Source organism: Crinia signifera, chromosome 1 (genome assembly GCF_055691185.1).
Source record: "Crinia signifera chromosome 1, ASM5569118v1, whole genome shotgun sequence".
NCBI lineage: Eukaryota > Metazoa > Chordata > Amphibia > Anura > Myobatrachidae > Crinia > Crinia signifera.
In genome coordinates this window covers 114,976,139-114,991,777 of record NC_139217.1, presented here as the reverse complement: position 1 = coordinate 114,991,777, position 15,639 = coordinate 114,976,139, and the positions used below count along the sequence as shown (strand labels likewise).

Genomic DNA, 15,639 nt, shown 5'->3' with positions numbered 1-15,639 from the left:
AAGGGTACACGTTTTGGACATTAATCAGCAGTTATAGTCCAAGCATATACTAGAGTATGTCAGGTTGAAAGCCTCTTGATACTAGGATTTAACAAGCTGTGCCTTAATTGGAAAGTCTATATGCTTCAGAGTGAAATTCTAGAAATCCTGGTGTTATTAAAGTGCGACCCAGGTTAAGTGTGGCTCTGTAACAAGTAAGTTTGACAGTTGCAATTCTGACCATACAATGTGTCCAGTTAGTTTCAATTCCCTTGCAGAGGTTTATGCCAGTGAGTACTGGTTATCTTTTCTAAACAAGAGGATATGTAGGCTTACAGTGGCCTTACAATAAAATTCCCAAGAAAGATGATATATTGTTTTTCAAAAATCAGTTATCTTCCACATTGTCGTGCATAAATTGTATGACCAGTGTGGGAAGAAGAAGAATATAGTCAAATGGTTTGTACTGCTTTCACAGGCAGCTAATTTGTCAAAATTTTTATCTAAACATAAGTTTTCATTGATATGTTTACCGCCAGCCTTCACCACAAATATTATCTGAGGCAATCCTCAATTGAATTGATGGCTAGCCTGATGTCACTGTATAATTTATGTATGGAATATGCACCAACAATTTATTTGACAAACAGGTTAGCAAGACTCTGTGCTGGTAGTTCCCGCAGTATAAGGGGGTAGGGGAAAGGGAGGGGGGGGGGGGAAGACGTGGGGGAATAGGAAAAGAGGGTATTGTAAGGTTAGTGGAAAGAAAAGAGAGAGGTAAAGTACCTGGATAGTCTGGGTTAGAAGTTTGACTGTGCCCAATGGGCGTGGGTGATCCCAACCGACTTTATATACCCGTGACAATGGCAGGATTGTCTGGTTGGAAACTGGAAAGTCCCCTTTCCCTTCTGACAGGCTCTGCCCCTCTCCAATTGTCAGCTGCCACTAGGTTATAGTGAGCTTTTATGGGTATTGTGGGGGATGGACCCTACCTTGTGGGGAGTCAGTTAAAGGTTTGAAAAGGAAAAGTCTGTGTTACCCTCTGTGAAAAAGCGGAGCGGAATAGGAGAGGTCACCCGTATCCTATAATACTTTCTGACACCCCAGGCTAGTTGCCATCACTTAGTTGATGGACTTTGTAGGTATGGCGGGTGAGTGGGCTTTATTAGATACAGACAGGGGTTTACTGCACAGAGCTGGTAGATAGGGATACTGCTGTCAGGGTGGTGTACCAGATTCCCCCTGAGTAGACACGGTCCAGTGCAGGGTAGATCACTGTCATTAAGGCCTGATGAGTGATCCCTGGAGGAAGGTATAGTGTAGAAAGGTAAAAGCGTAGTGCCGGGATAGGTGTGCTGCTGTCCTCCACATGTATATAATTATACAGTGGTGGAGGGTGAGCGGCATCTATCGGAGATCCAGGCTAGTTTGGCAGAGCGGGTGTAAGGGGATGAGAGGAGGAGACACCAGGGAGGGAGACGGAGGGTGGAGGGGCCAGGATTGAAGGGAGAACCGGACGGGGAAGGAAGACTGGGTTGCGGGAGAGAAGGTACCTGTCAGTGCACTCCGTGCACTGTCCGGCACCTGAGCGGTCTCGTGGGGAAGGCTGCGGCTAATTATCAAGGCCCTGGCTTGTTTAAGAGACCTGGGATGGCCAACTGTGCAAGAGGAATGATGCCCCTCCCCAATGGCACATCTAGTAGTTTTTATTCTAATTTGGAGTGGGGAGGCATGTATGACCATGACCCTAAGAACACCTCTCCCATTACCTGTCCCATCATTGGTCTCTACAGCTCCAAAAATAGGCCTTTGGTTATATTCATCCCCATGCACAAGAGATCCTTAATCTGGCCTTGATTTATATGTTATATGTAGCAGTATTTCAATAAACACATGGGCAATTTAAAGGAGCGATTGAAGAAACTAGCAGCTAATGTTGTTGCAAAATGCTTTGGGGTATAATTAATGGATGCCGGATCCATTACAAAATTCTTTTGACGGAATGGATCCGTCATCCATTATTCGGGCAAATCTGGATGTCGGATTTGGGCGCTGATTGATGCTTACTCGGCCGGCGCGGGGACCGTGTGAGCACGGACGCAGCGGGAGCTGGGATGGGGCCGGCCCGGGGATGGGTAATCTACTCTTGCCCAGCAGCGGGACAGGTGAATGCGGCGGGTGGATATGGGAGGCGGAGGTGGACAGGAGGACTGTCTAAATTGCTGCTGACTACCTGGCACCGTCCTTCCTGCCTCAATCCGACATATTTTCATGATTGAGATTACCGGAAACATGGCCAAAACCTTTTGATTTTGGCTGTGTTTCCGTCAAAAGCAGGTGGATTAGCGGCTATTCCGTCAATCCACCTGGTTTTCGGCAGGTCGGAACATTCCTGCCGGAGAAGAAAACAGCTAGCATTGAATAGATCGGAACCCCTTCCAACTTATTCATGTTGAAAACTGCCATCTTTTCGGCAAGACGGCAGTTTTGACATCAAATGAATATACCCCTTTATCTGTTAAAAAAAATAAACACATTATGGAATGCAATGAGATATATACACCATTATATATTTGGTATCCGGCCTTAGGTCAACAGTGTTTAGGACGACATTCGAAATTTATTTTTGGCTTTCTATTTTAGCTGTTTTGTTACCTGTTTTTTTCTATATGTTATATATTTATATGTCTACATAGATGTTGACATCACAGATCTAGATTTCTTGGATCTAGTATTTCTTGGATATACAATACTGTACAATCACTTGATTTGCATTCAAATTCTAGAATGAGCCTATGCATCTTAGTAACAGTATATATTATCTGTTTTTAAAAACAGGAACAGCAGTGGTAACTGTAAAAGCAGAAAAGCGTAAACCAAGTAAAGGAACCATAGTGTACAGTCTCATCAGTGGAGATACAGAGGCTTTTATATTACATTCTAAAACAGGTAAATTGCTTTATTTATATCTTATGAAAATGTACAGTGAAAGGAAATGTTGGGCAGACCATTGTGGATAATAAAAACCTATTAATATACCCTAGCAATTTATTATTTATACAGTTACTGTATCTAGCCAAATACGGTACCACAATTGGCCTGGTGTAAAAGGGTTCGGGGATGAAGGCATTTTTTGTATTTGAATATTATACTTTTCATCCTACAGGAGAACTTACTGTACAAGAGCCATCACTGCTTGACTTTGAATTTACACATAAAATGAATTTGATAATTTCCGCTAAAACCAGTGTTTTCATGGAATACTGCAGAGTGTCCGTGTTAATCCAAGATGAGAATGATAACCCACCAGTGTTTGATCAAGACAATCACATTACGTCGGTCTTGGAAGGTCAGGGCTACAACCTGTTTATCATCCAGGTATAGTAACTGCGGAAAGGTATTCTTCTCACAGACATGAGTGTGGCGCTGCAGATATGGGCATTAAAGGGAAGCTAAATGTGTGCTGATTTGACTACACATTTTATTAACTGTATCTGATAACCATTGCTTAATACATGGATTGGATCCCTAAAATATATTTTTTCCTACTGATATTCAGGCATTTTTGATTTACAGTATTTAAAACTGAAGGATACAGTAGGAGATTATTAATATTCCAGTCTTACAACCACACCACAGATTTATTGATTTTTTTTTACTGGCGGTGCTACTTACATTTGAAAGATTTAGTAGATTATTTACAACATAGAAATCCAGAAGTTGCATTTCAGATCCAAATACTCCCAAAACATTTTCCTACCATGTATTGAAAGTTAATCATTACAGCTAGCTTTTTGCAGAACAGACCTGGCTGGTGTGTGTTATTGCTTTGGGTGGGCTCTCTGTGTTGTGGAGCAACACGTATGTTAGCAGTGCATGCAAATATGTATGTTAAATATTTGGGGGCACAGAGGGCATTGTTCTATGACCAAGGGCCAGATGCACCAAGCTTCCAAAACTGATAAAGTGCAGAGTGATAAAGTACCAACTTTACCAGATCCTAACTGCCATTTTTCAAAACCAGCCTGTAACATGAGAGTTCAGAGCTAATTGGCTGGTTGTTTATTAATTTATTTATTTATTTATTAACAGTTTCTTATATAGCGCATACATATTCCGCAGCGCTTTATCAATCTCATATACATTTACTGTACTGTATGGCCATATTTTATCAACTCTTTCTTTCAATTTAAAGCCTTTTATTCATTTGTTTTATAGGTTTTCGCCACAGATGCGGATAGTGGGCTAAATGGACAGGTAGATTACACTATTGTGGATGGCAATGAAAATAAAGAATTTACAGTTGATTCCAGATGGGGCGTTATTTCCACAAATGCTATCCTGGATCGGGAAATAAAAGCCTCCTACAGGTTTGTTAAAATATGTCACGATTATGTTGATTAGTTTAATAAGTATGTTTAAACTTATTAATAAAGATGAATAAAATGGCTTATTATGTAATTGTACAATGGTAACATTTTATATTCAATATTAGTGGGGTTTTCATAAAATTCTCAGTTATCATAGACCTATTTTCTCTGTAATAAACATTTCCATTTAAAAAAGAAAAGAATGCATACAACATTGAGAAAATATGTTTAGATGATTGGAGCTTGGTCTCTACTTTAGGGTAATGCTGGGTACACACTATGCCATATATCATTTGTACAGCTAACAAATTATATATTGTTAAGTGCATTGGCTCTTGTATAACCTCCATATGCCTGTGAATGGATTTGCCCATAGAATGGCAGATGCAGATGTACAGTGCCTTGCAGATATATCAGTACATCCGTTTCTGTGTACAATTGACTGACCAGCCCCTTAAGCTGGCAGCAGGTATGACTGACAATGACATCACAACTGTGCAGGCAACTTTAAAAGCCTACTTAGTTGTAATGTCTTACCATACATATCATGTGACTGGTTGGTAAGTGTATATGCTCACAAAAATCAGTCACATGGTTGCTGGGTCTGTCAGGTGGTTCTGCCGTCACCCAAGTATGTACCCAGCCTAAGCATCATGACATCTTTAGATTAATGAGGCATGTAGTATATATGCCTCATTAAGCTGGACCTAGGTTAGTGGGATTTACAGTGTTTTTGGATATGACATCACACACAGGCCGATTGTGGCCACTAGCTTCCATCTTCCAACTGCATTCACTGGTGTGTCTGGTAATGTTCTTATTACTATTGACTGAATAATTATCAGTCATGGGTAGCTTGGGTTCCTCCAATGCAGATGGACAACCATTGTCGCAATTGCACCAATTTTTGCTGTTGGGATAATTGGTTACACTCCTGAGCATAAGTTTTAGGACGGTTAGTGTTGCATTAATTGTACTGTTTGTGGCCATTAGTCACTGGCCCTAAGTGTAACATATCTATAAGACGTGTGTTAGTCAGCACTTTATAGCAACTGTTTGTTTATAACTACTCATAAAATAAATAATAATGTTAGAACAATAAGCAGTGAACAGAATGTAATAATTGGTTCCGTGATGAAATCTAAAGATTAAACTATGGCTCATCTTTATTTTATTTCCTAATTTTCATATTCAATATTAAAGCAAGTAGTATTTTAATGGCATTGCATATATACAAGGAAATGCAAACATTGATGATGGTTGTAAGGCGTCGGCTAACTGTTTCTCAGGCACCTTGAAACCATTAATATTACAAAAAATCTGCATGTTGCTGTGCTGTAATTATCGGTGGTATGCACAGCCACACAAGGGTTGCATTCTCCTCTGACTGCCTCTCCTTATACAGTAAGTGTCATAAACAACACAGAACTGACTACGACCTTCATGTATGAGTTGATACTTTATAAGTAATCACATATGTTTTTGTGAATAAAATATTTAGCCATTTTTTTATTGACCAATGTGCCAAATTTTATAGATTCGACTCACTGTTATTTTCTGATTTTATTAATTGCATCTTATAATGATGAGCCAGTCAGATAACGTGGCATCTTTCCACTCTTGCAGAGTTATATTCATTTCAGTTTTAGTACTTTTTGCCATCAGGTCTTTCATCCTTCTAACTGGTTATAAATGGCCATTCATCCTGTTGTTAGGATGTGAGCAATTTCACCTCCAGGATTCCACTTCCAACATTCTATCACTTGGTTTGGAGACCAAATACTTTTTAAAATGAATATTGAGTGCTAAGATTAAATAATGCAAAACAAAAACTGTTAAAGCTAAAAAAAAAACCACAATACTTGTCTTCCAGCAAGGGAATAGTCTGACATTCATGATATTAGAAAATGAGCACTTTACAAGATGTGAAATAGTCTGTCACAATTTTACATATTTTTTCAACATTTTTAATACTTTAATGTGTGTTTGAAACCCTGAGGTGGTATTTTAGAAATAGCATGTCATTAATTATTGTGCTCAGAAAACACTTAAGTTAGATCATGATTCTTATTTCTGGCCTCTGTCCACATTGTCTCCATCCTATCACAATAAATCATATCCACAGTATTACACAAAAAAACATATTATAGACTTAGACACAATGAGATACTGAATGAGGAGTAGGCCGAAGGCATGCATGACTGAAGCTTTCTGCAAATTCCTAGCTGAGTCAATTTGCAATGCTAGTGTCAGACTTTTTCTTGTGTCCTGGCATGCATGGCTATGCCCACCCTGAGACGTCAACTTTTGTTGCTCATGGAAGGTAAAACTCTATTGGTGGATCTGGCAAGGGCTAAAACTAGAAGGCTCTTGCCATCTAAACACCACACTTTGATGTTGTTTGTCAGAAAGAGCACTCATGCCCCCCCTCACCCCAAAATTATGATTAGGAATAGTGTGCACATACAAAAAAAAGGGTGCATGGTCTTGCAGAAAAGGAGCTTTGTAATGCAATACATTTGTGTTATTATTCACGTTACATCAAACAGTAGTGCCACTTATTTATGTTACAATCACAATAGTATCCTTGTAAACAGTACACCAAACTTTAGTACACCTGCTACACAGTATACCAAAGCAGTACCCTTTTACGCAGTATGTCACAGTATTACCCATTATACACAGTATGCCACACAGTAGTACCAATTACAGTATGCCACACAATATTATTGAGAATCAAAAACACTAGTCCTGCTGCAGACTTATGCAGAGGGGGGAAGAGTAATACTTATAGTTGAATTTGAAAAAACCCACATTAGAAATCAACTGTTACATTAAAAATTTATATTTTTTTCTAATATCTTTGTTTATTCTCATATCCTAATCTCCTCCCAACTCTCTAAGTAGGATGTAGCAGCACAGTTATGGTTTTTATTTCTGTATAGTGTTAATTTTGTGAGGGAACATTGGTGGTGGGTGTAGAGAGCAGTGGGGGTGGGTGTACGGGGCAGTGAGTGAGTGTGAGTATACGGAGCAGTTGCGAAGGGTGTATAGAGCAGAGTGACGGTCAGTATAGAGCACAGTAAGGGGGGTAGGTGTAGAGAGCAGTGAGGCTGGATGGGGATCATAGAGTATAGGTGTAGGGAGCAGTGAGTGAGGATGTGTGTAGGGAGCAGTGAGTAAGGGTTATTGTAGAGAGTTAATAATTGAGGGTGTAGTGTAGTGAGCAGTGAAAGGGTTGAGAACAGTGAAGGAAGATCAGTTAAGAGGACAGCAAAGAAGAATGGGTGGGGAGAACATAGGATGAATGGAAAGAGCCACTGAGCCAGTGTGTGATTGAAAATAGAGGTTGTGAATCCCGCTGCTTTCCCCATCTGCTTCCTTCCTTGGGTGACTCACCAGTCCACTGCCTCACTACTCCTGACTTCCTACACTCACTCAGTGTAACGCGCACGTGAGCTGGAAGCTCCGGACTCTACTTGCAATGCGGATTGCTGACAGAAGGCAGCCCACTGTAATGTGCACTGCTACATTTATTGCAGTGGGCATTACTGCAGGTGGGTGCCTGGTCACTGTGGATGCAGGGTCGCTGCATAGGTGCTATGGGCTGAGCATTCTCTGTATTACCCTAGTTACAGCCCTGGCTATGGCCACTCTACCATCAGCCTTAACACTTTCACCAGCCTATAGCAGGCACATTTTCTCATTTTAAAGTTCCTCTAAACATGGCCTCTGTGGTTGTGAAAGTAGCTGCATTCTCTGACACACTTGTGACACTCCCATAACACGCCAATGAGACAAATATTTTTTTTTAATGTTCACTTCAGGCCATTTCCAGTCATTATCCAGGAATGCCAATGGTTGTGCACCACCAGTTCTAATGCCAGCAACTCCATTTGTAACGCCAGTCTCTGCGTATCGTCAGTGGAACTCATGCAGATTTTCAGGACTTTTTATGCACAAGCAGTATGCACAAACATCACCATTGCGTCCACTTCTGAATCAGACCCTCTGTCTTTAAACCTTGTCTTAAAATTACATTTATTTGCATGCTTTTACAAATTTCTCTTTTCTACTGATCAGATCCATGAACCATCATTGCCTCTGAGGTTTAAACATTTGGCAACAAGAGTGTTAACAGTTAGTTTGAGCTTTTGTTGAATATAAAATGTATAAATAATTTTTTGCTTCTCACAATTCTCATTCTCACTGTGAAATCAAACACAGTTATTATTCAAGGGGAGAAGAAAGAACTGGTGTTAATAAACATTGGCATAGCGCTGCATCATTGCGATACCCAGTGGTGGGTTCATTAGTGCTGATCGCTAGTTAGAGACTGACCTCTCACCCCCAGCTGTGTGAAGCTGTCAGGTATTGATACTGCTTCCCAGAAAATCAGATCCCTTGGCAATAAGATGAGATGTTTTGTATTAGAACTCTTCCAAATGAAGCGATTGGCAAAATAATGTTAAATGAACCGTATTTTGTTAACATATTTTAAATTTTTTTGTTTTTACAAAGCAGTCCATAAAACTTTACAGGAAAAAGAAAAACATAAAAGATCCCATGTGTTCAGTATAAATTTGACTGGCATGTATCTAGTGCACATATAACATTCTGTTTGCAATGGTAATATATGTGTACATTTTCTTTAGGCTTTCATTGTGTTGCTTTAATAATCAAAACTATTGATTGGCACACTTACTGTAAGTACAAAGTACCGTTTGTAGTTAAGACCAAATGAAGGGTGTAATTAAATAGTAATACAAGACTAGACAAGCATCTGAACAGCATTTTTGCACTGAGCGTGGTATAGAAAAATTATTCCACTAATTTCTAGGGAACAATTTTCTTTTGACACATATGGATCAAATTTTCTCAGGAAATTGCCTAAATTTCTCTTTAATGAGCACAGTAAATATAATAAATTCTTATTGTTACATATTGTTGCTTATAATCATGAACTGCCTGTTAAGTATGTCATACTATTCAATCCTACAATTGGTGGTCAATCAAAAAAAGTCTTCTCCTAGCAAGTGTCCAGAAGAACTAGTTGCCAATAGTTTAGAAAGGTTTTTTTTTTGTGTGTTCTTTTTTGATCCTTCTGAATCTAAACAATTATACTGTACGTAAAAGTGGGTACATGTTTACTGGTGTAGGGACATTATTTTCCTCAAAAACACTTTAGCAAAAATGATTCTTTGCAAGATGATTCCCCATCGTGATCCAGTTCTTCCAATGTACCAGAATTTCTTGATCAAAGTGTGGAGTGTATTATTTCTTTGGAGTTTGTTGAATAATTGTATATACAATGCATTGTAAATAACTTGGTGTTGTTAGGATTATTTTTTAGTGACCATGTATTTGTAATTCCAGACTGGTCCTTCAGGCCACTGACAGGGGATCTCCTAGCCTTTCTGCAACAACTATAGTCACCATTTTAGTTGTGGATATCAATGACAATGCACCTACTATACCTCCCTTGGAAACAGTGTTCATTCCTGAAGGTAAATTTCTTGGAAAACTAGAAGGACTGTAGCACAGTATTATATATACTCAGCATTTGCAACTTGTAAGCAGATAAGCTTAGAGGATGGGGGTACCAATTGCCCATGTACAGGCTTTATGGAGGGGACTGGCGGTGGCCTGGGGCAGCCTTTTAGGGGGACAAATGTCTCCACGTGCTGTTGTAACCTACTATATGTAGTAATTTTTTTATTCTTTTGAGGGGGTGTAATCACACCTTAATGGATGTGGCCACGCTCCCAGGTACCCCTATAAAAATTAGTATATACTATTCACAATGAGCTCTCACAGCTTTTCTAAGTGAATATTACTAATTATACCTTAAAAAAGCAAAGTAAAAAAAAAAAAACGTTTGGTGAAAAGTGATTATAAGCATGCTTTAAAAAAACTTTAATTGAACACAATAAACATTCTATGCTCCAAAATCTGACTTTTTCATTTATTTATGTTTTATAACGATAAATTCAGCCTACCTCTTTAGTACAATGAGGGATATACATTGATGTATGCTGCTAAGAATGTTTTGTATTCTCAAAAGCAGAGTCAATTGTAAGTAAAGACCATAGCTGATCTGATTTTGCCGCAAAATCGCACATTCTGAAAGTGCGATTTTTAGTCGCGCGCAAACTCGAATCCAAATGTTTTCACTTTGAAAAGTATACAATTCGCATATTTAATGAGATGCAACATCAGGAAAATGTGTCTAAAATTTGCCACATGTGCAAGACCAGGTTCTGACAGGCGAATTGGCCAGAACCCTGCACAGATCATTGAGATCTGTGCATGGTCCTGTATTAAAAAATGTGTAAAAGTTTTTTATTTTAAATTTTTTAACACAAATTCGCACATTTCCATGCCTGAAAATCACATATTTGCATGAGTAAAATTCGCACATTATGACACTTACAGTATTTGCACTTTTTTGCCCGGAATATGCACCTCATTAAATATGCAAATTTGCAGCAAAAAAACTGATTTTAAAAAGTGCGATAATATGTGAATTTAAAAATTACTAAAAATCGCATCCAATTAAATGTCATGTAAAGTAGGAGTCTATTTTCTAAGCCTTAGATGGAGATAACGTGGACAGAAATATAGCATCAAACAACCCGCTCCTCACATTTTTCAAAACAACCTTCAACATGGCAGTTAGGAGCTTGTTGGCTGGTATTTTATCTCCAAACACTTTAGCACTATTCTAGGCTTAGTAAATAGACCCCTGTATGATGTGACTGTACTATAATCTACTATGATGTGTGCAGCATTATATCACAGTGGCAAATGGCTGAGAACTGATTCTCTTTCCTTAGTGTTTTCTGTATTCTTCTGGATCTCACAGATAAATTAACTGAAAGTTGTCTATGACATTTCAGATTCTTCTCCTGGCTACACTATAGTTTGTGTATCTGCCAATGATGTGGATCTGAGGCCAAACGTCTCATACAGTTTTACTAAAGATGGAAACCCTGGGGAGAAATTTGCCATTGACAAGTACTCTGGAGTCTTAACTCTCACTGGTTTCTTGGATTATGAGGAGACATCTCAACATCACCTGAGGATCCAGGCCTCTGATTCCATACATCTGACTGAAGCAGAGCTCACCATTGTAGTTTTAGATGTAAATGATAATCCACCTTTATTTACTAAAGAATCATATAAGGTAAGCACAGGAGAAGCTGTACAGTAATACAGTGCACAAAAAGTTATTTTTACAGATGGTCCATTCTCACCTAAATTTAATAGGACCAGGCTAACCTCCAATAGGCCACAGTATGTGAATGAAGCAGCGATTATGTTATGGTAAATACTGTAGACTTAATTGTATATTTGTCAGGTTTTGAGAAGACAGGGGCTCGTCCGATCATCACCTGACTGGAATATTGGCAGTCAATAGGTCATCATGCACAAGGTCGACTAAGACAAAAGGTCGACACAAGCATAGGTTCACATTGAAAAGGTTGATATGGGCATTTAGGGATTTCCAAAATATTTTTTTTTCACTTTTTCATACTTTACCATCCCTGTGTGCTCTCATTGGGAATGATAAAGTGTACTGCAGTAGCAGAGAAATGCACCTGTCCCGAAGCATGACGAGCTAAGCGGTACACAAATTGGGCATCCACCTGCTCAGGTATCAACATTGACACTCAAAAAACTTCTTCTTCTTGTGCAAGTTGACCTTTTGCTGTTGACCTAACGCCTATCAGCCTATACATTTTCTGTGAGCTATACCACAGTCAAACAAATACATATTACTTTTTGACATTCACCATTTCCTTAGACCAGGGGTTCTCAAACTCAGACCTCAGAACCCCACACAGTTCACGTTTTCCAGGTCACCCGGCAGGGGCACAGATGCATTCATTACTGACACGTTTTAGAAGATCCACAGATGGAGCTAATTACTTCACTTGTGATTCTGTGAGGAGACCTGCAAACCATAGAAACATAGAATTTGACGGCAGATAAGAACCATTTGGCCCATCTAGTCTGCCCCTTTTTTACAATTCAGGTAATCTCAACCATGCACTGTGGGGTCCTGAGGACCGAGTTTGAGAACCTGTGCCTTAGACTTAATCCCATCTCACCACAGAAGCTGAGATTACCTGTACCAGCAACAGATTATTTCAAATTCCCTCCTGTATAGCTCATATACTAGTGCGCCCCACACTGCTGCATCATAAGCCATAATTGTGGCTTTTACATTCCCCGACAAGAGAACAATGTATTGCAGAGGGTGTATCAAGCTGCCAGGGTGAATAGTAATTCTAGGCTGGATCCCCTGGCAACACATTGAGGAATACTTATTGTCAGTCATTTACAACCAATAAAATATCTTTGTGTATGGAAAGGGTAACTTTAGGTGTATTAGAAGTAGGCAGAATGGAGACTTCAATTAGAATAATAATTACTATTATGTTAATAAGGAAAATTGAAAGCCAAGTTAGAAAGTGGCCATACAGTAGCTTTTATATCACACTAACTGCTAATGGCTGCGGTTACACTACAGGCAGTAGTGCAAGGTTTTACCACCTGAGTAGTATAATTTCTGCAGTGTGTACAAGCTGTGGAGACTATTTATGAAAATCTGCAAATTGGGTGTAACACTTTTCTATCAAACTTGCAGCAATTTGTGGGAAGAAAAACGTCAATTACTGGAGCAATGTATTGATGGTTGAACATGTGACTGTTCCAATAAGCCGATGTCCAATGTATGCCTGAATCCTTTATTTTATCATTAATGGAAGCTACAAAAGTTCATGCTGCCAGGTTACCCGGTTACTCTGTTAAAACCATACTGTTAGTTGATAGGTTGGCAGTGTCTAGGTCAACCGTCAATAGGTTGACCACTGTTGGAAAGAACAAGCTGCCACCATCTGAAGATGGTATTAGTGCCCACAGTCAAGCACTGAAAACCTATATTTTTTAGAGCTTAATCAATAGTACACTAACAAAGTCATTGCAGTGATCTTCAATGTTTAGAGGCTTAACAAACAGCCTATTTACTTAGTTTAGTTGTATTCATTTAGAAACATGGGGGGTAAATGTATGAAGCTTGGAGAAGTGGTATCTATCCCCATAAAGAACGGTATGTGCAAGATGATAATGCACCAGCCAATCAGCTCCTAAGGGGGAAATGTAATAGGATGAGAGATTCAGAAAGTGAGAGATTTGGTAAGAAATCTCCAGGTTTTTAAAGCGGCAATCATTTACACTGTAAAAACTGTTTAAATTTGAAATGTAAATGAATGCCACTTTAAAAAACTGGAGATCTCTTACCAAATCTCCCACTTTCTGAATCTCTGATCCTATTAAATTCCCCCCCTTAGGAGTTGATTGGCTGGAGCATTATCACCTTGCACATAACTTTCTTTATGGGGATAGATACCACTTTTCCAAGCTTCATACATTTACCCTATGATTACTGGAGCAGAAGAGCTTGATAAATAGCCCTCTGAATGTTTTTAGGTTTTCTCTTGGATTGATTGTAAAAGAAATGAGTCCAAAACTACTCGAGATATAATATGTAGCCTTTCAGTCAAGAACATACTGTACAAGTGTATTACAAAACAATCTTGAAACAGCATCCTTGTGGAGTAACTGCTTAACCCCTTCCTGACAGAGCCAGTTTTTGCGTTCCTGACAGAGCCCTTTTTTTCAAATCTGACATGTCTCACTTAAGTGGGGATAACTTTTTTTTGCTTTTACTTATCCCAGTGATTTTGAGATTGTTTTTTCGTGACACATTGTACTTCAAATTAGTGGTAAATTTGGGTCGATACAGTCTGTGTTTTTTTGTGAAAAATACCAAAATATCGTGAAAAAATGGAAAATTTAGCGATTTGCAAAATGTTAAATTTTCTGCTTGTGAGACAAATAATCTTACCACTCAAAATAGTGAATAACTAACATAGACCATATGTCTACTTTATGTTGACATCATTATTTCAACTTACTTTTAATTTTTTGGGACACTAGGAGGCTTACAATATGAATAGCAAATTCTCAAATTTTCAAGAAAATTTCAAACACTGATTTTTTTAGGGACCAGTTCAGTTCTGATGTGACTTTGAGGGACTTGTATGTGAGACACCCCCATAAATGATGCCATTTCAAAAACTGCACCCCTCACAGTATTCAAAACAGCATTTTGGAAGTTTGTTAACCCTTTAGGTGTTTCACAGGAATTAAAACAAAGTGTAGGTGAAATTTCAAAATTTCTTTTTTTTTGCAGATTTGCAATTTTAATACATTTTTCTAAGGAACACAGTACATTTTACTAGAGAAATGTGACTAAAAATTGATTCCCCCAATTCTTTTGTTTTCATAAATATCCTATATGTGGCCCTAGTGTGCACGTTGACCAAACCACAGGCTTCATAATAGAAGGAGCACCTACTTGATTTTGGAGCCTCCTTTTTATGAGATTATTTTTTTAGGCACCATGTAGGTTTCTAGGCACCATAAGATGCTAAAAGTTAGGAACCTCCCCCACAAGTCACCCCATTTTGCAAACTACACCCCTCAGGGAATTCATCTAGGGGTATAGTGTACATTTCAAACCCCCAGGGGTTTCACCAATTTTGATACAACTGGGCTGTGAAAATGAAAAAATTTAATTTTTTATTTTCACGGCTCAGTTGTATCAAAATTGGTTAAACCCCTGGGGGTTTGAAATGTACACTATACCCCCTGATGAATTCCCTGAAGGGTGTAGTTTGCAAAATGGGGTCACTTGTGGGGGGGTTCCACTGTATAGGTGCTTCAGGGGTCATTGAACCAGAATCTGTGCTGCAAAATCCAAAAATCACTCCTTCCCTTCTGAGTCCTGCCATGCACCCAAATGGTATTTTTTGGTCACATGTGAGGCATTGCCGTACTCGGGAGAAATTGGGGCACAGATTTTGGGGTGCTTTGTCTCCTTCATTACTTGTGAAAATGAAAAATTTTGAGCCAGATCTGCATTTTTGTGTAAAAAATGTAATTTTTTATTTGCACAGCCCAGTTGTATCAAAATTGGTGAAACCCCTGGGGGTTTGAAATGTACACTATACCCCTAGATAAATTCCCTGAGGGGTGTAGTTTGCAAAATGGGGTTACTTGTGGGGGGGTTCCACTGTATTGGTGCTTCGGGGGTCTTGCTAATGCGACATAGCACCCACCATGCATTCCACCAGAATCTGTGCTGCAAAATCCAAATATCGCTCCTTCCCTGCTGAGTCCTGCCATGCACCCAAATGGTATTTTTTGGTCACATGTGAGG

The 15,639-nt window shown here is 39.0% G+C and overlaps 1 protein-coding gene and 1 long non-coding RNA gene across 2 annotated transcripts in view; one reads left to right on the top strand and one right to left on the bottom strand.

The window, feature by feature from the left end:
* The window catches only part of LOC146059608 (uncharacterized), a 98,769-nt gene that overhangs the window by 2,775 nt on the left and 80,355 nt on the right, over positions 1-15,639 (bottom strand). The window lies entirely within an intron of this gene.
* Positions 1-15,639, top strand: part of DCHS2 (dachsous cadherin-related 2) — a 269,106-nt gene that overhangs the window by 241,113 nt on the left and 12,354 nt on the right. The window contains exons 14-18 of the mRNA XM_083171960.1: positions 2,818-2,928; positions 3,146-3,357; positions 4,198-4,349; positions 9,726-9,856; positions 11,249-11,535. Of these exons, the coding sequence (XP_083028086.1) occupies positions 2,818-2,928; positions 3,146-3,357; positions 4,198-4,349; positions 9,726-9,856; positions 11,249-11,535 (893 nt within the window). The remainder of the gene's footprint in view (positions 1-2,817; positions 2,929-3,145; positions 3,358-4,197; positions 4,350-9,725; positions 9,857-11,248; positions 11,536-15,639) is intronic.